Raw genomic sequence first — 25,271 nt, forward strand, 5'->3', positions numbered from 1 at the left:
TCTTGTTTCAGTAAGCGAATAGCAGCATCAGCAGAGAAACTTAGCATCCTGCTACCAAGATGCCCCACTCATCCTTCCTCCTTTACAGTGAAAGAAAGGTCTGCACCCCTATCTTAGTCAACCCTCGGCTTAATGCCCTGGATCCTGTCCTCTCCTGTTGTCCACTCTGCCTCCATCACTCATGTTCCATCTCTGGTGTACAAGTTTCACTTGTATACATTCAGTCATATCATTTGTCTTAAATAAAACCTCCCTTGAAGCCGCCCACGTCCCCCCTCAAAAAAAAAAAAACATGATGTACCTTCCTTCACAGTAAAACTCCTTGAGTTACTCTCTTCATTGTCTTCGTTTTTCTTTTCTCATTCTCCTTAGAATTCATGCCAACTAGTCTTTCATCCACACTTCTGACTGAAGTCTCTCTTGTTAAAGTCAATAATGACTGCTTAAATAACAAGTCCACTGGCAATTGAAATAGGATATTAACAGTGCAGCTGGGATGAAGCATTTTAGAAAAGAAAACATGACAAAATCATAGCATCTTTGAAAGTGAGATTGATATTACTGGTGTTGGTGCAGCTGAAGACGAGACAAGATGTATGTTAATTTACTGAAATATAATTTCCAGCAGATAGCAAATATGTCAAAGAGAATATTTAATACTGACAAAATACCGAGTGTTTACATAATATATCATAGGCACATTTTAACAGAAAACCTTTAACAGAAAATCTGACCTACGAGTGTATTTCTGAGGTCACTGGAGTGCCCAGAAGTCACATTATTAGTCCATGAATCAAATTTGGTCAGTGTTTGCAACTCCCTGACATAGATAGGCACAGGAAGGTGTGTATAACAATTCCCTGTGCGCAATTCAGAAGCAAGGCCATCTGGTCCAGCTCCTCTGGCTTCCTCTACCCCTCTGCTGTACTACAGGGACATGAGGGGGGGAAATGCCAGGGTGGAGAATTCTGTGATAACTGGATGAGAAGGCTAGATGGCAGAATGATCTTCTTCCAAGGGCAGAAGTCCTCAATGGTTTGTAGAAGAAACGTTTCTTGACACAAAACGCTAACTTATGAGTGGAGACCATACAGATATAAGTGTTAGAGTTGTAAACTTTCTAATAACATTCTTCAAACCTTTATTTTAATAGAGAAGGAATTTCATGCCCAAGAAAAAGCCAAATTATCCCCAGAAAAGACTAGACACCTAGAATTTGTATTCTCGGCCACCCAGCATTCTCCTCTGAAACAGCTGTATTCTGATGGCAACTGAAGTCACACAAACAATTCCAGTTCACCACTTCTGGACTAAAACGTGCTCTCTGTAAAGTTTCAAAAAATACAAAAGAAATAAATGGGATCTCCTAGAGATGATTTTGCAAATTATAAATGTATAGAGGCAGTCAATCTACACTACTTATTTTATTTTTGGTATTTCTCTCAAGCTGTTTTTGCTTAACCAATCAAAATTTGCCAGAGTGGAAAAAAATAGCAATTAACATTAAGGAAATTTACAAACTGAAATCACAAAAAACCTGCCTGCCAGGCTTGACTTATTTCAGATTTTTAAAATGAAAAGTTCCTTGGTGTTATTGGTAAGTTTCTATTTACTAGGCGATCCAGTGTTCAGACTATGTTGTGTTCTATGTGATTTTGAACTACAAGTATGACCACTGCAAGAAGCTAGGGGCTAAGCCTTTTCTAATGTGCACTGCTGCTGAGTGGCCCCAGCTGCAGGGAGCAGCTGCCTGCTTACTCTCAGTGGGGTGGCAGGGTCTCTCTTTGGTTGAACATCTGGAGGTGATGCCCCAGCAAAGTTGAGCTGTGGCCTTGCTGGCTAGAAAACACAAGAAGAAACATCTGTGTGACAGATAAGTGTGTGAGCCTGTGTGAATCTTGGCTGAGGCCCCATCTGTAAAACACACCGGGTGTCATTCATCAGACACCAGGTGAGTTACTCTGCTGGGGAACCCAGCTGAGATGAAGAAGACAATGGCTGAGCGGCTCTCCTGCCTCTTTTATCTGTGCTCCTCCTCATCAGTCAGTGCGTCTCCACATGCTCCTTGCTACTATGGAGCAACTGTGCTGAACACTAAGAATGTCGCCAGCAGTCCATGACCACATTGGGTTTGTAACACACATACACTTATATACACTCCTACACATATACCATAGGCTGGGCAGCATAACAATTTATCCAAATTTTTAACATCTTCAAATATCACAACTCGACCCTTCAATTCTCATCAACCCCTGCTAGGGTCATAACCATAGCAACTCTGTAATTTCAGTGTTTTATATTCCACATTGAACACCATATATTCTATTGGCAAATGGTGTAAAATTCATTAAATAATATTTAAAGGCTGTACTGCTAATCTTCAGATATGAACCCATTATGTCCAACTCTGAGTAAGTTACACTGTTTGATAAAAGTCCAGAAGCCACGATAAGCATGGTGCTTTTGGATAAAATTTCTTTAAATTCTCTATTTTTAACTTTAGCAACAGAAATCCTTCATATCCTCACAAATATCTTCAGATATTGAATATCAAACTATGAACAGGAGCCTATAAGGGGCAAATCTGTTTCTGATAGACATCTGATTTTCTGAAATTGTCAACAAACCAGCACAAGTGTTTGAATATAATTATTAAACTATGCAAAATGACCTTCAACCCAACTCATCACTTTTTTATTTTGTCTCAGATTTTAAGACAGCTTTTACTTGGGGAATGGCAAAAGTACAAGTTCTTTCTCTTTTTTTTTCCCCCTTTTCTTTTAAATAAATGTAAAATTCTTCTTTTGGAAAATAAAACCTTCCCCTTAAGCTCCAAGGAAACTAGATTTAAAAATAATGATAAGATTCTGTCTCAATTCACAAATAGATTAGGTATGTACCAACTGTTCTCAAAAACAACACGCAGAGCTTGGAGGGCTTTCAAACTGAGAGGTCTGCTTAGAGAAGAGCTCTGACTCAAGCCAAAATACTACATGTCACTTTGCTTCTGTGCATTTTAGGGAAATAATCAGAAGAATGAAAACTGAATAACAAGAGAGAAAGATTTTGTAAGTATTGGTACAGTATTCACATAAATTAAAAGTCTAAACTGAAAAACAATCTTTCTTGCCAATATTGAAGAGATATAAAATTAATCTAGGGACTGAATGAATTCTTAATAACATGTTTATTTGTATAATTCTAAATGATTGTCCAAAACAATGCCTGCAATTAAAATATCCTTTCTCTGGCTCTCAAAACATCCTAATATTCCAGTAACTTAAAATTAAGTGTGCATTTATGGAAAGGAGACTGAAAATTTCCTCCTCCCAGCTAACTTTAGAAAGTTTCCTATTCTTTCACTCACAACAGATTTTTACTGAGCATGTACTATATGCCAGGACCTGAGATGAGTGTGGTCAGTTAGGCAAGATCTAGTCTCTCAGTGCAGAAAACAGAAAATAAACAACTGAAGAGTGGAACTTAACCTGATGGGGGAAAATGGGGTAGGAGTGAATGACTGCGTGTAAGTTGGATGGGTGAGGAAGGCCGCTCTGAAGAGGTGAGGTTTGAGCCTGAGACATACTCCAATACCAAGATCGAGTCATGAGAAGACTCAGAGGTTGAACATTCCACAGAGAACCGTGACTAGCAGTTCATTCAAGGAGACAGAATGAGATTCCCCATAGACTGGAGAGAAGGCTAATGTGGTGGGAGCTCAGCAGCTAAGGGAAGGGAGTAGGGAATAAAGTCAGTGAGGGGGACAAGGGACTTGTGGGCTACGTAAAGATATTAGAAGATTTTATCCTACAAACAATAAGGTAAGGAGCAACTGGGGAGTTTCAAGCAAGCCCTTGACATGATTTGATTTGCATTTGTAAATAATGGCTCTGGCTTTGGATTTAAGTGGGCAAAAGTGGAAGCAAGGAAGATTAACCTTTCAGAACATAAAATCCTCAGCAAGAGAGTGTAACAAGAACTATTAGGGGTTTTCCTTAACTAGAATTCAGATGAGCTATTTTTCCTGCTTTTACAGCACTATTATTTTATGTCCTTTTATATTACATAATAGGATTTCCCCCGATAATCTCCTTTCGGATCTTCAGTTGACAGTACACTTTCTTTTAAAGTTTTTTTTCTTCCCTCCTTAAGGGTAATGAATAGCGGCACAGAGAAGAAAGGCATGCTTATTTTCTTTGCTACCTCTTGGTGATTTTGGACTGTGTCTCAGAATAGACGATCTTAAAGCCAGCAGCTTCTGATCACTTGACTTGCAAACATCCCCATTTCTCCCTATCGCTCAATCCCTTGCTCTGTAAACTGGACAGCAGTGCAAGCCCTACTTAAGATGGACAACCAAGAGGAAAGCCCAGATGGTAACTGACACATGAAAAGGAGGGCCCAGCGTAGCCAGACTTTTCAGTTGTTCAGATGGTGCCAGAAATCCAGAGTTGTATTTGAAATGTTTCTATTTTTAAAGGTTGACCAATAATTTGAATGCTTTTTAGGATGCCAGGCAGGCCAAAGACATCAGTTCAATGGAATGGATCCTCCATAGACTGTCAGCTTGTGACCTCTGCAAATAATCCCTTACATCTCTTCTTACTTAAACATCCTATGGTTTAGATCATTTAGGGCCGATGTCTAGATGCTCTTAAAACACACCATCCTTCATATTTGTGATTAGTTTTTATGCTCCCTACATGGCCAAAAATTCAACTACTTTGCCGGAGGCTGGAGGTAGGAGTATGGACTGAGTACAAAGGAGAAACACAAGGGCATTTTGGAAGTTGAGGGAACTGTTCTATATTTTGATTGTGGTAATTATAAGACAATACGCATTTGACAAAACTCACTGAACTGCACAGCAAAAGGGATAAATTTTATAGTGTGTAAATTATGTGTCAATAAAAAATTCAATAACAAACCATAATATTGTTCCAAAGAGAAAACAAGGTCGACTTCACGATGAATACAAAGATGCAAGGGAGAGCTTGAACAAAATTTAGTTAGTTTACAATGAAGTAGCCTGATGCAATATTGAGGCAAGTGAAAAATGTATGTCTTAGAAACACTGGTGCACTTCCAGACAACCATTTTCATTAGTAGAATAAGGAAAATAGAACCCTTAGTGCTATATAAGAATATAAGTACTGTGTTAAATTGCAAGATTTCTTACCTTATTTATAAAATACTTTCAGTACACCTTCTCATGAAATTTTCAATATAAACCTATAAAATTTGCAGATTAGAATATTAATGTACAAAGAAGCTCGAGACTAACCAAAGTTGCAAAACAAATAAATAACTGGGCAGGACATCAGGATCTCCTCTTGGAAAGGCTACCCAGCATCCTAGATTTTGCAATCAAGGTGAGTTATGCATTCTGTAGGACTATCTTTGATTGGCATTATCTATTTGCAGGTCTCTGAGCCATTCAAGGCAAAAAAAAAAAAAAAAAAAAAAAAAGCCTTCTTTATTTTCATTTCCAGGATACAACATAATAGTTGCTAGTAAATCTTTGTGGAATGTCATCAATTATTCTGCGCTAGGAAATGACTTTTCAGAAGTGAGTTTTTACTGCTGGTTGATGTAACTAAGTTGACAGCAAGAGAGTAACTGTGTATTTAGTGCATGGGAGCACAGACCTAGATGCAACTCTGCCTGAAGGAATGGGAAAACTCCAGACTATATGATATTTCAGGGTCACTATAATCCCTCAGATTTCATAAATATTTGGAGAAAGAGTAGAAAGATATAGAGGGAAAAATCCTAATAATCAGGAACTTAAAAGCAACCAAAATCTGTGACAAAGAGACTGCTACACATTGGTGGTTTTCATATCTACAAATCACTTAGCTATATTAAAAATTCCTTAGTAAGACTTAATTATTTCATTCTGTCAAATGAAACTATTTGTCAAGGTTGGGAAACAACCAAATTATTTAGCTTCCCTCTCCCTTTGAACTCCTGGAATCGACATCAGTCAAACCACTCACATGGTCTAATTCCCCAGATATTTTTCTTTCCTCTATTTTCGTACCTCAGAGTCATGTCCAACTATTGTTTTTCTCATTCAATAAAAGCGTCTCTGACTAGATTAACAGTGCAGAGTGAAAAGGAAAGGTCGAGGTCCTTCCCTTGGTCTTCAAGTTATGAAAGCAGCACTGGGAACATTTATGAATGTTACACATTAATCCACTGAAATGGTCATTTAGTTTCTTTTCCAAACACAGGATTTCATCATATCCAATAATAAAGCAACAAGCCATTTTCTGTGTATTATAAACCATTGACTTGTAATTATATAGTGAAATGCTTCTATGTGAATTCTCTGTGATGATGTAAGCCAGTACTACAGCACAAGTGGGGTTTTTTTTGAAGCCCAGTACATACCTACAAGGATCTATTTACATTGGGCTAATCATGTCAAATAGCATCTATTTCAGGGTAGAGTCAAAGTTTCTTTTATAAACCTCTATAGATAGATAAATAATCTAGGAAGCTTTTTACTGTTATAAAATTAAGACTGCCTTTCAATGCCCGCTAAAGTTTTTGGACATACTATCCATCTAATGGGAAAAATGTAATCCTAAATTGGTGATTAAAGACTCTGCATGGAAACAAGCTGTCAAATGGATAGAGAGAAATTAAACCTGACAACAGTAATGCCTACTTTCCTAAATGAAAGCCCAGTTCAAGTTTCTACTCATCCATTTTTCAAAACTTAAAACAAGGTATTTTCCAACCACCCAGAGATGAGATGCCAACATTTGCATTTCAGTTGAACTTGATGAAGTCAGTTGACTTTCAGCTTCAGGCTTGCTCAGAACTCCTGTGAGAAGATGTTTACCCTATCTAAAGAAATACGGCAGTGTTATAACACAGGAGAAAAGAACAAAGGGTGGCCTGGCTATAGCTAGCTCTGGCTTGCTGCACCCACACTGCACCGCTGGAAAGCCTTATAATCCAGGATATCTGAAAGTCCCACCACTGGGTCCACGTAAAAAGATTTCCAAGGGAGTAACTGGATGGAGGGCGATGTGTGGAGAGGTGGGAAGCAAGGTCAGGAAATGGGATTTCCTCATCCTGGCAAATCCAAACCAATACTAAAAAAGTAGGATGACCCTTCTTCTTTTTTTGTTTGTCCTGTTTCAAATTGTAACTTTTCTACCTTTTGGCAAAAATAAAATTAGGAAAAATCTTGTCTCCTGCTTGGTGATAAAAACAACACTGAAATCATAAGCATAAGTTTAGGTGAAGAACAGATTTTTAGGTCACACAACCATCCTATGTTGGAATCCCAGCTCTGTCAGCTGCTAGCCCGGTCACTTTGGTCAACTTACTTAAGCCCTTTAAAATTCACTTTCTTGAGAGCGAGCAACAAAAAAGTGAGTTGTTAAGTTTGAGGGATGATACACATAAAAAAGCTAGTGTGGAGTCTCAGCTCATGATAGATTTTACATATAAAGGGGAGCTGGCATTATTTAAATGATCCTATCCCCAAGGTTCCCATGGAGAAAGTGCTGGAAAGATGCATGCTGCGAAAAAGATGTGGAGGGAAAGATACAACAGGAAAAACAGGTGCAGCAAACCCCCCAGAAATTTGTAACCAAAAAAAAAAATGGTCCTCATCTAATTATTCTTAAATTTTTAATCTCTTACAAGTAAGCTGTGGGTAGAATTACCTTTATTAAAATAAACTAATATGAAGTGTGATTTTAAAAAACGTAAACTTTTTAGACTGCACACATCTGTATAATTGTTGTTCTTCAAATTAATCTCCTTGGGAAAATATACACTTTTCTCAACAGTGCACAAAATAGTTGCATTTTAGAGCTGCCTTCAGGGATACTTTATAAAGAAAAAAATACACACATGCACTCACACACGCACACATGCACACACGCATGCTATGTTTGTATTGACCACAGGCATGAAAGAATATTCTCCCCGGGTTGCTCTGGATGGATAACCGGGGACAAGGAGTAGGTATGAATCATGAGGGGTTATAGAGAAAAATGTAACATTTATGTTGGAAAATTATGTCAAGAATACAATAGATACTACTCAGAGGGTCAAATTCTCTTTCAGAAAGTGATGAAAGCTCCCCATTTGCTCCACGCCAGCATTTGAGCTTAATTATATTCATGCCTTGCTTGTCAGACATAATATTTACCTGTTTTACTAAGGGCAACGCAGGACATCTGCTCGGCCTCCCCTCTACTGGTCTTGTCTAAGATATATTTTTATTATGATAAAATAGCACTCACGTCAAAATGCCTAAGTACCATAGTCATAAATATATAATAAATACTTATATCCAGAGTGAACCTTGACATATATAAGATATCATCTCATGATTAATGTGGGTTTTTTAAAAACTGTTGGCTGATATCCAGTCATAGGAATGCATAAGATATTTATCACATAGCATTTTACAAAGAAAGAAAGTGGGGGTGTGCAGTGGAGGGAGAGAAGAGGGAGGGAGGGGCAAAGATATAAAAAGGACAAGATAACCCCAAGGGAAACTAAAGTCTCACATTTAATTTCCTCAAAGAAAACAATTTCCTTCCTCATGCCCCCTGTCTTAATACTTAACAAATTATAATACTCTTTCCTGGAATATTTCAGTCCCCTTGCTCCCCATTCGGTAAGCTCCATGAGGATACTGAATGTTGTTTTCTTAGTGCCTAAAATAGTGTCCAGTATCAATTAAGATTCAGTAATGGTAATGACTTGCTCAACAGATACATACACAGATTGGTATTTCATTTAGATAAGTACTGAATGAATAAATAATTTTCTTAAAATTTCTTCTCTTCATGGAATGAATATGAGCAACGTAAGTATTAGAAAAGTTTTTAAAATTCTAGTTAAAATAGAACCAACTAGGCATCCATCAATGCTATACTATTAATACCACAACTGAGAAATAATTCAAAGAATAATGTCTGGGAAGAGAGCAGAGAGCTGTCAAATTATCTCACAACAAAAATGGCTGAAGATACTTTGGAAATTTTCTGTATATTACTCAGGAAGTAATGTGACTAGAGATTTGCCCTTCTATTAATTAGGCAGTGGTCAGAACACTACTTCAAAAATCATAAAAATGTCCAACTAACTGCGGTATTTTGTTTTCATCAATCATAGTTTTACTTTGGCAGAAATCTGTGGCAATAGTTAAACTTGAAAATGGCTCAGAAGAAAACTACCACTACCCCCCTATTTTTTTTTTGTTTGCTATTTTTATTTATTAGGAAAATTCTATTTTAGAAACCATTTTTCTCTTTCAGTAAAAAAACCAAAAGATACTGGCAAAAGCAACAGTCTCCTTTTGATGCTAGTATTAAAAACTCTTGTTTTTTGAAAAAGGCTCACAGGTCGTCATTGCATGAATGTACCATATATTAGCAATATAAATTGTTTAAATGCATTTCTGAATTTTTTAAATGTCTCAAAAAAAAAAAAAACCCCAAAAGAACAAATGTTGTAAGCCATGATTTTCTTATGGTTAACCTTCTCAAAATGCTTTCAGTGAAAGTAAAATATACGAACTGATAAGCAGAGATAAATCATTCTGTTTTCCAGTTTTCTAGCTTGCCCCATTATCTACTGGTAGATACAGCAATACAAATACTATATAAACCCATTCCAGGGATACTTCTGCTAAGCTATTAAGCACCTACAACATAATTATATGAGGCTTAAAATCTTATGATACACAAAATTTCCCACGTAAAGTCATTGAAGTATCAGGCAACAGGTAGGTAAATTGCTCAGTATGACTGATAACAAGCATGAATGACTACTTTCATAAATGCATTCAAATAATAGCAAGATATGAGAAAGTCTTTAAAATGTAATGTCAATCACTGTATAAACTGTGTTCTGAAAAGGATAGGTTTGCTTCCAATCTTCTAAAGATTATCAGCAATTCAAATAAATCATTAAAAATTTCACACCAGGAAGGCCAATCATATTTAATATGATGTAAGTTTAGAGATAAACCTACTTTTTTTGTTCCTTACTCCATTTTTGCTCCCCTAAGTTTCTCAAAAAATGAACCATAAAGAAGTGTCAAGGAAAACATATTTTAAAATATGTCATTTGCACACCTACATCATCGTGCGTGCCTGTATTTCCTGCTATGATAAGTAACTCGAAAGTAAGGACCATGTTTTTATGGAGCCAACTATTTGGCTCCAGTTTGAATGGATTCAATAAAAGTTCATCCATGATAATAGGGAAAAATGACAAATTAAAGTTTCTCTGGTTAATTCTCATTAATGGTTATTCTAAATGATTATAGTACATGTAAATATATTATCATACAGAAACTTGTTGTCTTTTGGCATCTAAGTTATGGCCCTCACCTAATGTGAAATACACACTTTCATTACTCATGGGGAAAGGTGAACAGCAGCAATTCATTTATTAAAGGTTCTACTGTGAATACCTTAAAATAGGACGGACTTCAATATTTATTTAATAAGATCCTTCTCTATTCCCTAAGACAATTGAGGGCAGGTGAAATATTTTCAATGTCTGGAGAATACCCAGTGTACATATGCCATCTTGATTAAACATATGGAATATATACTTGGAGAAAAGCCAACTGGAGACCTGCTTGAGTAATCTAAACACCCAAGTTGAGAGAGGTTAATATATAAAGATCAGCCTTGCACTTTGAAGTTTTCTGGGCTTCATTTTGCCTAATTAAGACAAGATTTAATAATCAAACCACTGTACAAACATGTACCTAAAAGTAAAAGTTTGTTTCTAATTTTGGGAAGAATTCTTAACAGATTCCAAGGAATCAGCTCCACATGGGAGAAGGTCTCTGATAAGATTTGCTTTTCTCATTGCTAAAATGCAAATGCCTGCTTTCTGTCTTAGTTTCTTCCACATGACTGAGGTTAGCATCTGCCTGTCAAAGTCTCGAGTGTGATACTAAAATACAAAGATTCTGCTATTAGCATACCACCTGAGTCTGAAGCAGTGGCAACTTGAGGTCATAAAAATGGGTTCCAAAATATTCTTAAAGTATTCATAGAAATCATCTGCAGATGATGATTTCAAAGGGATCAATTTACCTATAATAGAATATACACATCCATATATTTCTAGGAAACAGAACTGAGTAGCAGAAAGTATACCTACAATCCAATACTATTTTTATAAATGAACCTAATTCCAAATCAAAATATTATGAGGTGAAAAGTAGAATTCCCAGTCATTCCTTTCACACTGGACAATGTTCTAAGAATATCTGGTAGCTTTAAGCAGTGTTGAGATACCACAAAACAAACAAACCAACCTAACTCTACCATACCATAGCAAATATATGCAGAGTGTCATTCAGGTCAAGGAGTAATATGTCATCATACAAGAAGAAAGGGTGGGTGTTCTCTGGGAAGACTGACTTCACACAAAATAATTCGATAAATTTAGAGAAATGCTGTAGCAATAAAATTCATCTGATATAGAGTCTGAAAAACAGTAAAATACGGTCTGCAGTATAGCAAACGACGACAGGAGAGGCAGTTGGTACTGCCGACCACCCCTTCCCATCCCCCCGTATCATCTTAGAAAGTTGCAAAGAGTTGGGCTAGAGAATTTCTGTTCAGTACTGCGGTCTTTGGCCCATGCTCCCTTCATGGCTCTGCCGTGTTAAAATGGAGGCCAAAGAGAGAAAATCTCTAACCCCACCTGCAATAAGGTGAGCACGTGATAAAGACCCCTTCTTTTGCTATTGTAAAGATGATTAGACCACTGCCAACAAGGTTTTATTCATATCAGTGCAATAAAGCATTTAAATACTAAGCAAATTTTTAGCTATCCATTTATCAGTAAACGGGACATTGTTGCTCAATATAATGCCTCTAGAAGATATCTGTAAGTGATACAACAACAAAAGAGAATGGATAGAATTTTGAAATTCAGGACCTTAACATTTTCCAGGAATGAGAGGATTCTGCTTTGTAAGCCTCCCATAGCAGAAAGTAGTGGCAAAACTGTCCAGACCAGTTTTGCTTACAAATTGATTAAAAATGCTTTACTGGCCTGTCTGACACCATTATATGGCAATGACTGTTTCTTTGTGGTTGCCTCGGCAGGAGAGCTCCCAAGGATGTGGTGTGATACAGGCATTCGCTGTCCATTTCAGCCACAATAAGGCTGCCAGAAAGAAACTACCACCAGTTTCTGAGAAACTGCTTCAAACACTGTTTGGAATGAAGTAGGGCATATGAAAAATAAATATAACGTGGATACATACAAGTTGCTGAGAAATACCTAACCGGCTGACCCTGTCATATCTGCCAGCACCTGTGCAAACTTTTTGAAATGTCAATCTACCACATTCAACTCTGTCTCAAACCTTTATTGCAATAACAAAAAATGAGGCTCTGAACACATATGCCTGTATGTGCTTATATATTAAAATATGTACCCAATCACAGAAGGCTTTCTAATCTAGGGCCTCAATTTTGCTACAAATGTCCTGTGCATGTAATGAGAGTGAAAACACTGATAATGTGATGGTGTCCTTGAGGCGGGACAGCAAGCCAGGAGGGCAATCTCCCTTTGACTCTGATGCATGCCAACATTCTCTCCTGCACGCCCACGTCAGTGACCAGAACCCCGGTTCCCATACTGGTGATTACGACACTGTGACTCGGCTTGGGGACTTACTTTGTTCATATGGATCTGCTGCTGGTATTGCTTCTGCTTCTCCAGGAATTGCTGGTGTTGCTGCTGAATGACCAGCTGAGCCAACGTGCTCTGAGGCAAAGGTGCAGACTGGGTTCGATTCAGGGGTCTGTGACGGGGTAATTTGTGGGTACCTCTAATGCCAGGTGAAATTCTCTCTTTTGTTGCCAAGGGAGACTGAGGATGTAAGGGAACTCCACCTGAAAGAAAATACAAATATTATATGTATGTATGTTTGTATGTATGTTACACACACACACACACACACACACACACACACACACACACACACACACAGCTTAAGAAAAGACAAGAAGGCACAGAAAATAGACCTGGGATAAGTTCTATGACAAATGGTATACTACTGGGCAAATATCAGAAGGCTGGGTTGGGTGGGGTGAAGGACTAAGTCCCAAAGCACGGGTCAGACGAGCGTCTGACTAATGACTCACCAGTAGTCCACTCTAGTATGTAGGAAGGTTAAATAAGGTGAGTTGCTTTTTTTTTTCCCCCTTAGGGATCCAGAGAAATAAACAAGGATAACTGCCTTTCCCACAGTACTAGGTATCAGGGAGACCTTTGCATGACACTGTAAATCTTTACTAGGTCTTGAATTACAGAGACTCTACATTGGATTGCTTATAAAAGGAAAGCCCTAAAACAACTTGCAAATGGCACCATCATGACTTACCAGCCACAAGGAGCTTCTGCTGTCGCATTTGTTCCTTCAGTAATAAATGCTGCAGGAGAGCTTGGTGGCTGCTGTTGGGCTTTCCCTCCAAAGTGACATGGGGATGGCTGGAAGATGATGCGATGCTGCCCCCGTACTGCCCGGGCAGAGGGACGCCTGGCCTGAGTGTCTGCGTCTCACACTTCTGTTTTTCTTTGAGTGAATTTGAAGGCTGTGTTGAGAAATAATAAAGACGTTAATCCATTTTCATCCATAAAGGTCATTAGGTCTGTAAATCATTAGATTAGTTTCTTATTCCATAATTTGCCCCCCACTGAAAAAAAAAAAAAAACACCTCATCTTACCCAATGGCTGACTAGGGAAAATGGGTAACAGCATGTGTTTTGAACTAAGTGAATTAACAAAGGAGAAACAAAAATAGACCTGAAGCACTAGAGACACGTTAGTACTGGGTATCACTATACTGCACCCCAAATAAAACTTTTTTTAATCTTAAAAAGGATGCGCTTTCAGGCTTAATAACTGGGAAGTTTATTTCTAAAATATTTTAATATACTTCTTAAGTAAAAGGTATATTGGAAAAGTAAAATTTATTCAAATTGCTAAACTAATGACCACACAATAGGGATTAAGAAACTGGAGATAAAATGGTCTGTAATTTTAGAGTTTCAAGTAGAAGGAACAATTCACCCTTTCTCTCTATGTTGTCTAATATGTTCACAGAGCTGTGGGTTTTCAGTATTTAATTTTTAAAATAAAATTCTTCAGATCACTCAATGAAAGATCATGAAAATATGCAGGGTTTGATTTAAACGTGTATTTTATATTAATTCATAACAGATCCCCAAATCTCTAAATATTGAAAATGACACTCCAGATACTTTTGTTTAATAAAATAAACTACAAGTGAAATTAGATATCAAATAAAAAGGCTATTAAGAACTTGAAATATATGATAACACAGTAATAAGGCAATAATAATTATATCATCAATAGTAATACTGAATGCTCCTATTCAAAGAATTTAATGAATGGTGGTCATTTTAGTATTACAAAAGCAGAAGTCTAATACCTCAAAATTATGTGGCATGTTTCTTTTCAAAACTCATGTTTCATCTTCCAAAATTGCTGTGCACTAGGGAGGCAAAGCAATTTTCAGTGATGGAGAAATTGAAGGACAAAGAGGTAAATGGTTTGTCTTAGTCACACAGCAAGTCAATGTAATGTTTAATCTAGAAGTGATTCCTTCTCCTGGCCTCTTTTCTTAAAATTTCCCACTACTCAGTGGGGAAATAGAATATTAGAGATTCCTTTGCCAAAGCAATGCTCAGCTTGAAAAATTAATTATGATGGCCTCATCCGCACCAAAATGGAAGCAAAGAAAAATGAAACTTCAATCCAAACCACACTGGTTTATTCATCCAACGGTACCAAATTGTATTACCATTGAAACATTAAATGGTCTGGCTTTTAGTACTTGGTCCTTTGGGAAAAAAATTCTCCCTGACCACATTAAAAGTGGTGTATGTTTGTGTTAGCTGGTAGCAGTGACTTAAAACATGCAAAAAAGAGTGGAAAGAAAATGTCTATTCTCATGTCATAAGTTTTGGTGTTAGTATTTGTTTATCATCAGAAGAGACAGGAAAAAAATAGGAATATAAGAAAATTTTTAGTAAGTGAAGGTTCGAAAAATATCATCCATAAATATTTATGTTTTGTTTCATCCCTAAATCCTTTTTTCTTTTCACTAGAATCAATTGTTTACAAATGCTTCATATGGAATTTCAAGGGCATGGCTGAATTTGGTGTTTTTTTAGCCTTTCTTCTTCAATCCCCAAATATAAAACAACATCCAAGTTCTGCTTTCTCCTCACTGGTATAAGATTACTGTATCACATAATATAACATTCCACTCTATTAAAAATACCAAACATATCACAATCATAAAATTTATCATTGAAAAATGTCAGTATAGGTGTGCTTGTGCATAAATTAGCATACCATATACAGGTCTTATATTCTCAGAATAAATTAGTCACCGAATGGTCAACTCTTTATAATTTCCTGATGTGGGCATATTATAAAAGATGTGACTTTGACAAGCTGGACTCAGTAGAAGACTCGTATCTAAAAACTGGCAAAATTGGTGCCAAGGGTTGAAATAAATTTCTCTTTAAACCAAATGTATCATATGACCTCTGCATAAGTACAATTTAATTTACTAACCTTTCACGGATGAATTATTCTAAGTAAAGTTTACAAATCTCTTACAAGGACTTAAATTTACATTATTTTAGGGAATATGTACAAAATAATTATAGCCGTCTTCAGCTAGTAGGACAATTACCTCCAAAAGATCCTATTTCAGTTGGCAGGACTTTTAAAGTAATTGATTCATTTTGAATCTCCAGGGAGGAGTTTAATATTGTTCTTAGAGAGGTTTTCCAGATATGTATTCTTCAGTACCACAGAGTCAGTAACCTAAATTCTCAAAATAAAGTCATTCACAAAATAAATCCTTTAAACATTTGCTGCTGTGCTTTAGAAGCTGCACCACTCAGCACTGGCCTGAGCTGAGTTCCAGGTCTGCTTCTTTCAGGGTCTGTGATCTTGGGCTTTTAAGCATTCCAACTCTCAGCTGCTGCTTCTGTAATTTTTGTGGCCTGTAATCTCTGTTTCATGGGATACTTGTATGGAGCTACCAAAATACTATATCTGGGGAGTGCTTTCTTTTTTTTAAAGTTATAAAGCATTATACAAATGTTAGTTACTAATTTTATGGATTAGGTGACCCAGTATAATTCTTTAATGTGATATTAAATTGAACATCTTTGAACAACTCAGCAAACAGTGAAGAAGTAGACTCTACCAAGTTTCTCTCAAGTCTAAGTATACAACAAATGAATGAGAGTTCCCCTATGGAAAACATCCTTTAAGCTGCTTTGGGCTGTTGCAGTGGAATGACTTACATTGAGCTGGGCTGGCACTGCTGGAAGTCCCAAGGTAATGTTGGGCAAAGAGGGAGAGGTATAAAGACTTAGCAGGTTCATGGAATCTTCGTGAATTAGAATGCGTTGCTGGGAAACCATTTTCTGCTAAAAAAAAAAAAAAAGTAAAAGAAGTGTCTCAAAATATTACAATATCCCAATTTTTACTGTAATATTTATATTTCAGAAAATAGGTTTATATTACTGTAATCTGTTAAAACATTTAAGAATTTTAATTAAAAATTTATAAGCATTTTATGACTTCTATATCTAAAAGTTGTATGTAGCAATTTAAAATTAAAATTTTCTTTATCAGATATAATTATAATATCTGAAGAAAGAGCTTCTATGCTCATTTTGCAAAATTCATTTTTAAAATTCTATTTTTATGGAATATAATCAGTGTGTTTGTCATTAATTAGTAAAGTACAACAGTAAACTGGGTAATTCTTATGAGGATACGTAGTTTTTTGCATTACTGACTAATGAATATGTACATAATGTGCTATAGTCATTCTCTTCATATGGATTAAACATCATTTTGCTGATGGGAAAACTCACACAAGAAAGTTTTAGATTAAATATCACCATATAGGACTTCAACAATAATTAATCCTGTCTTTTTTTTTAACATATGATTTATTTATAGACATCTCTGTGTGGTGTTTTTTAGATCATTTGTATTCAGAAACCAAAGTAAATGTTAAAATGTTCTGAGTTCCCTGTGCCACAATAGCCTTCATTTACACTGAAATACCTTGAACATTTTGGCATTACAGTCCTCTATACAACAAATACTTTTTTTTAAACCAATACTAAGAGTCATGTTTTCCCACATGTGGCCTAATATGGTTGCTTGAATTACATTTTCTGTTTAACTCTTGCTTCCCTCCCAGAACTCTTATACAATAAGAGTTACAAAGGTCTTATTAGACTAAGGAACTCTGGCCTGATATGGTCCCCAAGGGAACAACATCCCTGAAAAAGAATACTCCATGTAACAGTATGACACAGTCACTGCTTTCTTCCCAAACAAAAAGCATATGGGACTCCAATAATAGACCACCTCCAAGAGGGATATTGCACACACGGGCTTTGACTAAAGTAAATATAATAACTTGTCAAGTATGTTTGGGGGAGCTGTAGATTTTCCCCTGGACAAACCTGGGATATCAATTAACTGGGGAAAATATCATGTGCTAATACAATGCGACCTCAGAATGTCACTGAAGAGTGATGCGCCACCAAAACACAGGATGTTATTCCAAAACATCACCTCAGTCATACGTTTGTTTGGAGATGAGTCGTAGCCTTAACATAATAAGAGCAGAAGGCTAAAGGTGGACTTTTCTCACTGCAACTTGGAATTCCAAACTAACTCAGAGTTTGTTTTTTCTCAAAAGAAAAAGTCAGATAGTTGTGCATGAAAAGCAAGAAGTACGTGGAAACTTTCAACATTACATTGAGTTTATCTGCAACCCTTTACCAAATAATTCAAGTTGTCTAAAACCCATGAAGATTTTTGGAAAAGAGTTTATCATCACCATGTGTGAGATTGCAATTTTACTTTAGGAGCTATCAACAACAGTTGCATACTTGCCCTAATTAAAAAAGACAAGCTATTTTACTTACAGTAATACATTTTATTATAAATTCTAAGTGTAGAATATATACCTGAACGAGAACAAAAAGAATGTATGAGGAAGTAAAAATATTTTAACTAGCTGACTGGCAGCAAGCAGTAATTTATAATCGAAGGGTATTCTATGTGTTTATCTGTATTCATGGAACAGAAATGAACGTGGAAAAATGAGCACTTTAAATCATGCCCAATATGCATCCAAGGTTATATCCGCTTCTCATAGCACTGAGTCTTGACGTGCACTGGGGGAATGACACCAAAAGTTACCACAACCTCACAAAATAGATCATCTTCGTTTTCCAGACAGAACTTGTGCAATATCCTCCTACCTCATCATAGGAAGCAAACTTATCTCAAAGCGGGAAAAATGTTTCTTCTCAGGTGTGATCCTGGCAGCACAAACTTGCTGCTCACACGGGCTCTGACTGAAGTGAAGGGATGCGGGAACACTCTTACTATTGGATTTTCCCCTGTAGTTTCCTCTCAGCACTGAGTGGCTGCATTTCAGCACCTACCACGTGCCAAGCCCCATGCTGGAGAGGTTTTAGAGGTGTACCTTTCTCCACAGGCGCCCTCCAGCAACCACTGTGCTCATCCTGGGTGAAGAAACTGCACGATTTCCCCCATTCTGGTTCCCTGTGGGACCAGCAACAGAACTTTGAAATCAGCCGAGGCTGTATGGTTTGTTGTCAGGTACTGCTGCAGAAGCTACACACCACTCTGCAGCCACGGCTGAAGGACGAGGCGACCATAAAAAAGCATGGAGAAGGGGAAGCTCGAGAGAAGAAGAGGAAGCAAAGTCAGGCCCTGAGACTTACGGAAAAGAATAAAAGTGTACAGCCCAGAGCCAGCAGGCCTGGCACAAGAAAAAAGCAAATGCCCCAGCGACTCTATAGACATGAGGATCTTCAAGTCATGGAGATAATTTCTGAGGAAGGAAGGAAAGAGTGGAGTCCCCCAAGCTCACTAGGTATAGCTGGTTCTTCCCACAGAGACTGACTGATACATCTCATGCCACAGAACTTCAGAGTCTTGGACGTTACTTAGTTTATTTCCTTCAATTTACAGATAAGGAAACAAGCACAGCATTGACATAAATTCCAATGGAGAAAATTGCCAATGACTCAACAGACCTGAAAAAATGTTTTCCTCCAGTTATTTTCTTTAAATATAACTTTCATCATACTATATTGTTCTTTTAATTTGACTTTTTGATAAGAGCAGTCTATCTGTCCCAGATTGATGTTTCTTAATAAGAAAGTGGAGCTGTATTGTACACTGCTAAGAGTGCAGACACACTTGAAAGCCGGGTGAACAGTGGTGAGAGGGACCATCTCAGAGACAATGCAGGATCGTGGCCAGTATTCTTGCAAGGCTGGAGGGTTACCCCACCTTAGCATTGCTGTGAACTCACAAGTATTTCCAGGCAAGGCCAGGATTTTTCCAGGAAGTAGTTTTGAAATGGATCCAGCCCTTAAATCACTGCTGTGCTAAAATGCCAACATTTCACATCTTAGAACATGGAGAAGATGGTTCTAATCTAAAAGGTTTTCAGAACCAGAAACTACTGCTACAGTTAGATAAAACGGAAGTATGAAATGTACAAATGGCTATCACTTAGCATTCATGAAACAATTAAATGAATAACAATTAAATTAGATTAGCGAGGCAGTATTGAGGTACACAAAGATGCCCTACACCACAAAAGTTCACATGCTACTCAGGTGCACAGAAAAGCAGAGAACTAATGCTAATGACCTAAAATAATTACTATAATCAGAATAGGGTTAAAACACTTCAATGGCATAGAACAGGTTGTCAATTTTAAACTAGGCTTTGATGAGTAACTAGCATTTTCACCAGAAAAAGCATGATGTTGGGAAAAAAATTTGACTGAGCCGAGTGCTGGGGCAGGGGAGGCCTACCTATTTTTTAATCATGACCTTCAAATTTTAATTAGTTTTCTTACCATCATGGCAATTGGAACTCTATCTTGTGGACACTATTTGAAATTAAGATGAATAAAATACACAAACTAAAAAATTATATGTCTCTCAACAGAGCTATTTATTTAGCCACTGAAATGAAGAAATTAATTTCAATCAAAAAATTCAAAATCTCTTAACAAAATGGATACTGGCAAAAATGAGAACAAAAGACAATGTTAAATGTTACAGGAATTTAGAAAAGTAAAAATCATCACACATTATTGGTGGGACTATAGGCTACTACAGCAATTCTGGTGAACAATTCAGCACTATACACCATGACCCAGAGATTCTTCTGTGGGAATTGATTCTTCAAGAAATTTTCTCATTAAGCTCAAGGGTGATGAATGTGGATATATACGGAAGCATTTTTTAGTGGTGGCTGAGAACTGGAGGCCACTGGGGCATCCAACTGGGGAATGGCCTGGAGAATGGGTAGGTAAAATGGAGCAGTGCCCGCCATGGATTACTGTGGGGATTAAAAGCATACTATTAGGTATATGCATCCATTACGGCACGACTAGCTCTAAAAACAATGCTTACTGATAAAAGTAAGAATGGAATGAGATTGATTAACGTCACACCACTTACACCTATTAAAATTCATGAGCACAAAGCAAAAAATCTGTATGTGATGTTAAGAACCTGTGCAAAGAAAACTACAGGAGAAAATGACTGCCTGTGGAGGGAAGGAAAAGGGAAGTGGGGACAGGAGATACCAAGGAAGGAAGAAAGGGAGGGAGGGAGCAGAATAGCTTTCTTAATCTTAAGACAAAGAAGTCAAGTCAGGTGACCCTTGACAGAATACTAATATGGAATCTCTCACTTTTTAAGACACTCATAGAAAAAGAGAATTTAGAATATTCAAGTTACTGCATGTTCAAAATTACCTACAACATGCATGAGCATCAGAAAAAGAATGTAAGTATCCACAAGGCTTTGGTGAGCAGCAGTCTGGACTGGTGTAAAGGAGTGTGGTCCAAGCATCCTGCATTGAGCTCTACCACTACTCACTGCCCTGTGATTCTGGGCAGATGCCTCCCTTCCCTGGACATCAGATCCTTCAGCCTAAGACTGGCGCACATCTGACTAGATCTAATAGGTAATACCTGCTCCATTATTAGGGTGGCATCTGAGCCTCAATCTACTCTGGCTTTAAAAGGTTCCAAATCCCCAAATCTAGGCTATTCAAATAAAAAGATGAACCATGTTAAAAACAAACAAACAAACAACCCCCCCCCATCATTTAATGTTTGCCAATGGCTTTCTTAGTATTTTTCAAGTTAGTATTTATTTTCTACTCTTCTTTCAGACAGCTGATGGAAAATTAAAATCTCCGTGTGCTGCGTAATTTTTGTAGGCAGTAAAAATCTCTAAGTTTTCATTTTTACTGGACACCAAAGAATGTATTACTATAAAATGGTCCGGAGACAAAAAAAAATTATTGTTTGAGGGGGCTTCCTTTGCATTTAGAAGTCACTGATGTTTTATTAAAGGTCTTGGTTTACAATATTGACTCATGTTATTCCTAGTAAAGGATTCTTTTGTCATAGCAACCTCCTTTCCCTTGGGGGTTGAGGGGAGGAATGTCTTATTTGCAGTCATCTAAAACCAGAGCTCTACACCCACTCAGAAAGGAGCATAACATTTACAGCAAATGTCACAACAACTATTATGAAACAATAGGCAGATGAGTCATGTGAGATCGGGGCAAAACAAGAGACATTTCAGATGATTTTAGAGTACTTAACCTTATTATTAGAATCCATTTTAAAATCATTTGTATCTGCTGGAAAAAAATTATTTAAAAAAAACAGCATAGCAGAGCCAGCCACTAATGTTCAACTAGAAATAAACCAGCTTCTTGGCTACTGTTAAAATAGCTATCAAATAAATCTGCCAAATCTAAAATAATGGTGTTGATATTCATGGAAAAGTATTTGAACCCACAGGCCCACAGTATTAACAATAAAGTAACTAGATAGGTAAAGACATCTCTGACTGGAGTTGGAAATAGAAACTCCTGAGGTTTCAGCTCCCCAACCAAGTTTACGTAAAGCAAGTAGCTCCAGCAATCTGAGTTCAGGACTGAGCATATGTAAGAAATAGAAGAAATGGAACAGAAGTTGGTCAGAGCAGATGGAGACTCACTCTCATATGAGATTTGCTGGCTTAAAGACAAACATACTAATGAGTTTTCCCTACTAGAAGTCAGTATTGATAACAACAACAAAAAAATGAACTTCCTTCCCACTTCACAATTTACCACCTGCCTTCCGAACATTGATTCCCTACAACAAAGCTGTTGGGGTAGGTATTACTACCTTACTCTGGATAAGGAATCTGAGGTTCAGGGCAAGCTCAGGGACTTAACCAATGATGACAAAGCAGCTGGCTTTAGAGCCGGGTTCCCGGGGAGCCTTCTGAATGGAAGACCCATACATTGGAATTCACTGTGCTGTTTCCTCAGCCTGGACTTAAGAGCAAATTCTCCTCCTGTTCTGTCTTAACCTTTATCTAAACGATGTAGAACACATGAATTATATGAGAGAAAATTTTCTTTCTGCCTAAGCCTTAAGATCCACCTTACTTTCCTATTTCCTAAGCAGAAAAGGGAGTAGAATCCCATTCATTTACATGGGATCTGAAAGAATTAGGTGACATACTTTTCTACTTCCAGGTCACAGAATAGAGCTGGTTCAAATGTACACTGTTATACTATTATAAAATGAAAACTCACCTACTTTGCAAAACTTTGATGCTTAAGCATCAAACAAAATAAGCCTACTTTGTAAATGGTAAAGTATGCAACTAATTTAGTTTTTGAAAGTGTAATGATATAAATTTTTCAAACCCTCCAAATATTTCTGTGGATATTAAATTATATGCTTTTATTAATCTTAGAAGATGTCTATAAAAATCATACTAACTTAAAATAATCATTAATCAAGAACTGGCTGAAAAAATTGTTTTTCCTCTTTTCTCTAGTTTAGGTGGAAGTATTTGGTGTTACAAAGCTAGGATATTAATTTGCTGACGGTTTCAGTCTGAATTCTGCTGTCTCCTCACCTCTCCAGGATGAATTATGCTGCAGACCTCTGTAAATGCAACGCAGCAAAAAACCACATGTTAGCCATCAGGGTGGAATTTTTTGTTCTGGGCCACGGAGGGGCTACCCATCAGTGCATAAAGGTCTGCCCACCTGGCCTTTTGGATCATAGTTCAGGCACACAATTAATTCATTATGAGGTAAGTCACAGCTTGCTTTTGAACTAGTCTTTCCAGCTTTGGAGGTGAATGTCCTGTCACTGACCTGAAGAAATACCTCTACTCTTCCAAACTCCATTAAATCACATTTCCTTCTGTTTTTTTTTTTTTTTTTCCCTACTAGTGGGGGTGGAAGGAAAGGTTTGTAGAGACAGAATATGTTCAACAATTAGCTGAAAAGCTGGGGCATCTAAACAGATATTTTTCAGAAAAGGTTTTAGGAGTAAAACAGATTAAATAATATAAGCAAATTCTTTTATTTACATTCTCCACTGTGTATATTTTGAAATTTAAAGACAAGGTCACACAATCTGGGATGTGCAATTATTTAACAGGTTTTTTAAAAAACCTGAAGTAAGGAGAAAAATCTCACTTTTTTCTATTTATTTCCAGTCTCGTATATATATTTATTTCTTGGTTGTTTCTTTATGTTGTACTAGGTACTGTATGCATAAATTTGTATTTATAATGAAGGGATATATAAATATATCTTCCTCTCTAACAACAAACCATGTCCCCCATCCCCTTCCTACCTCCTGAGAGGTAAACACCGTGCTAAATTTTGTGTTCATCACTCCCTTGCATTTTTAAAATATACTTTTACTACATATGTTTTTCTGAACAAAATATTACACTGATGTTTCTGAACTTAAAAAAATACTATCAAGCTGTAAGTGATCTTCTGCACCTTTTTGCACTAACAATGCATTTCTAACAATCATAAATGCTGTTGAATAAATGTAGTTTAGTGTGTTATTTTCGTTTTCCAAGGATTCAGAATTCATCCAGAACCTATTTAGAACCCAGATCCTTAAGCATTTCTGCTACTGAATCACATTCTTCAAACTGAGAGGAAACGGAAATGTAAAGTTTTTAGAAGTATTTGTGACCAAGTTGTTCTTTTTTTTGGAAATTGATTAAAAGTTTGCAAATAACTGACTGATACTGAAATATAATTGCACTAACAGAAATACAATACCTATAACCAATTGTTCAAGAATTCCACTTACATCTATGGCCACAGATATATGTGAAGTATTTATTCCATCTGGTATCATGTTTCAGAAAGAAAAATGAAAAAGAGAAAGAGGGACACCAGAATGGTAAGAAACAGGAAAGAGATGGAGGACTGGAGATAATGTAGAGGCTTGAATTGTTATTCTTCAAATAGCTGAAAGATGATCATAACCATCTATCTATTCTGCTCATTTTCCTTGGAAAACTGAGGGAAAATTTTTAAATCCTGAATGAATGTATGTATATTCCTTTAGAAAGGATTTACATTTGCTTTTCCAGATATCCAGGACACTCCAAATCTGGGGCACTTTAAACCAAATTAAGAGTTTGACGTTACATAAATCTGGGCTACAACTTTACACAAGAACTAGTTTTTGATCACTTCTCAGGGAGAGTCTGGCCCTGCCCTGGTCTGCATCAGGACACCTCTGGGGAATGAGGGACTCACCAGTGTAGCACAGATACTGGTCTTTGGCATCCTGGCTTATTGTCTGGATGCTCTCCTATTAGATTAGCCTCTTTGGTCAGTACAGGGCTTTGCCTCCTCTCTCCTGAGTTACGTGAGGCCCTGAAATCCAAAACTCACGACTCAAGTACACAAACGTCCTCAGAGCAAAAGTGACTTCACTGGCTTTAGTCCTTTCCTTTATTGGGATAAGCTCTGAATTTCTGTTTTCAATTATATTTTGGCCTGATAATTTTATAATTTATAAATAATCTGTTATAAGCGTATGTGTATGAAATCATAAACACAGATTTTGGCATAATGTACAGAAGACATTTCTATCAGTTAAGCTAACTGTCTAAAATGAACTAGGTTGTCTCAGGAGACAGTGAAGTGAGTCCCCTTTAATTAAGAGTGTTCCAGTGGAAGTTTCACAACCATATAACAGGAAAGCTATACAGATGAGTCAAGAATCAGACATTTATTTGATCAGTCCCTTTCAGCCCTGAAGTATCAT

General features: G+C 37.0%; 1 protein-coding gene across 6 annotated transcripts in view; it reads right to left on the reverse strand.

The window, feature by feature from the left end:
• The window catches only part of HDAC9 (histone deacetylase 9), a 644,065-nt gene that overhangs the window by 301,049 nt on the left and 317,745 nt on the right, over positions 1 to 25,271 (reverse strand). For 4 of the 6 annotated variants that reach the window (XM_032483888.1, XM_032483886.1, XM_032483887.1 and 1 more), the window contains 3 exons: positions 16,378 to 16,500; positions 13,409 to 13,619; positions 12,700 to 12,917 (listed from right to left, as the gene is read on the reverse strand). In XM_032483888.1, the coding sequence (XP_032339779.1) occupies positions 12,700 to 12,917; positions 13,409 to 13,619; positions 16,378 to 16,500 (552 nt within the window). Of the gene's footprint in view, positions 1 to 12,699; positions 12,918 to 13,408; positions 13,620 to 16,377; positions 16,504 to 25,271 lie in introns of all 6 variants that reach the window. The other 2 variants (XM_032483885.1, XM_006190149.3) reach the window with 1 other exon arrangement.

Source organism: Camelus ferus, chromosome 7 (genome assembly GCF_009834535.1).
Source record: "Camelus ferus isolate YT-003-E chromosome 7, BCGSAC_Cfer_1.0, whole genome shotgun sequence".
Classification (NCBI taxonomy): Eukaryota; Metazoa; Chordata; class Mammalia; order Artiodactyla; family Camelidae; genus Camelus; species Camelus ferus.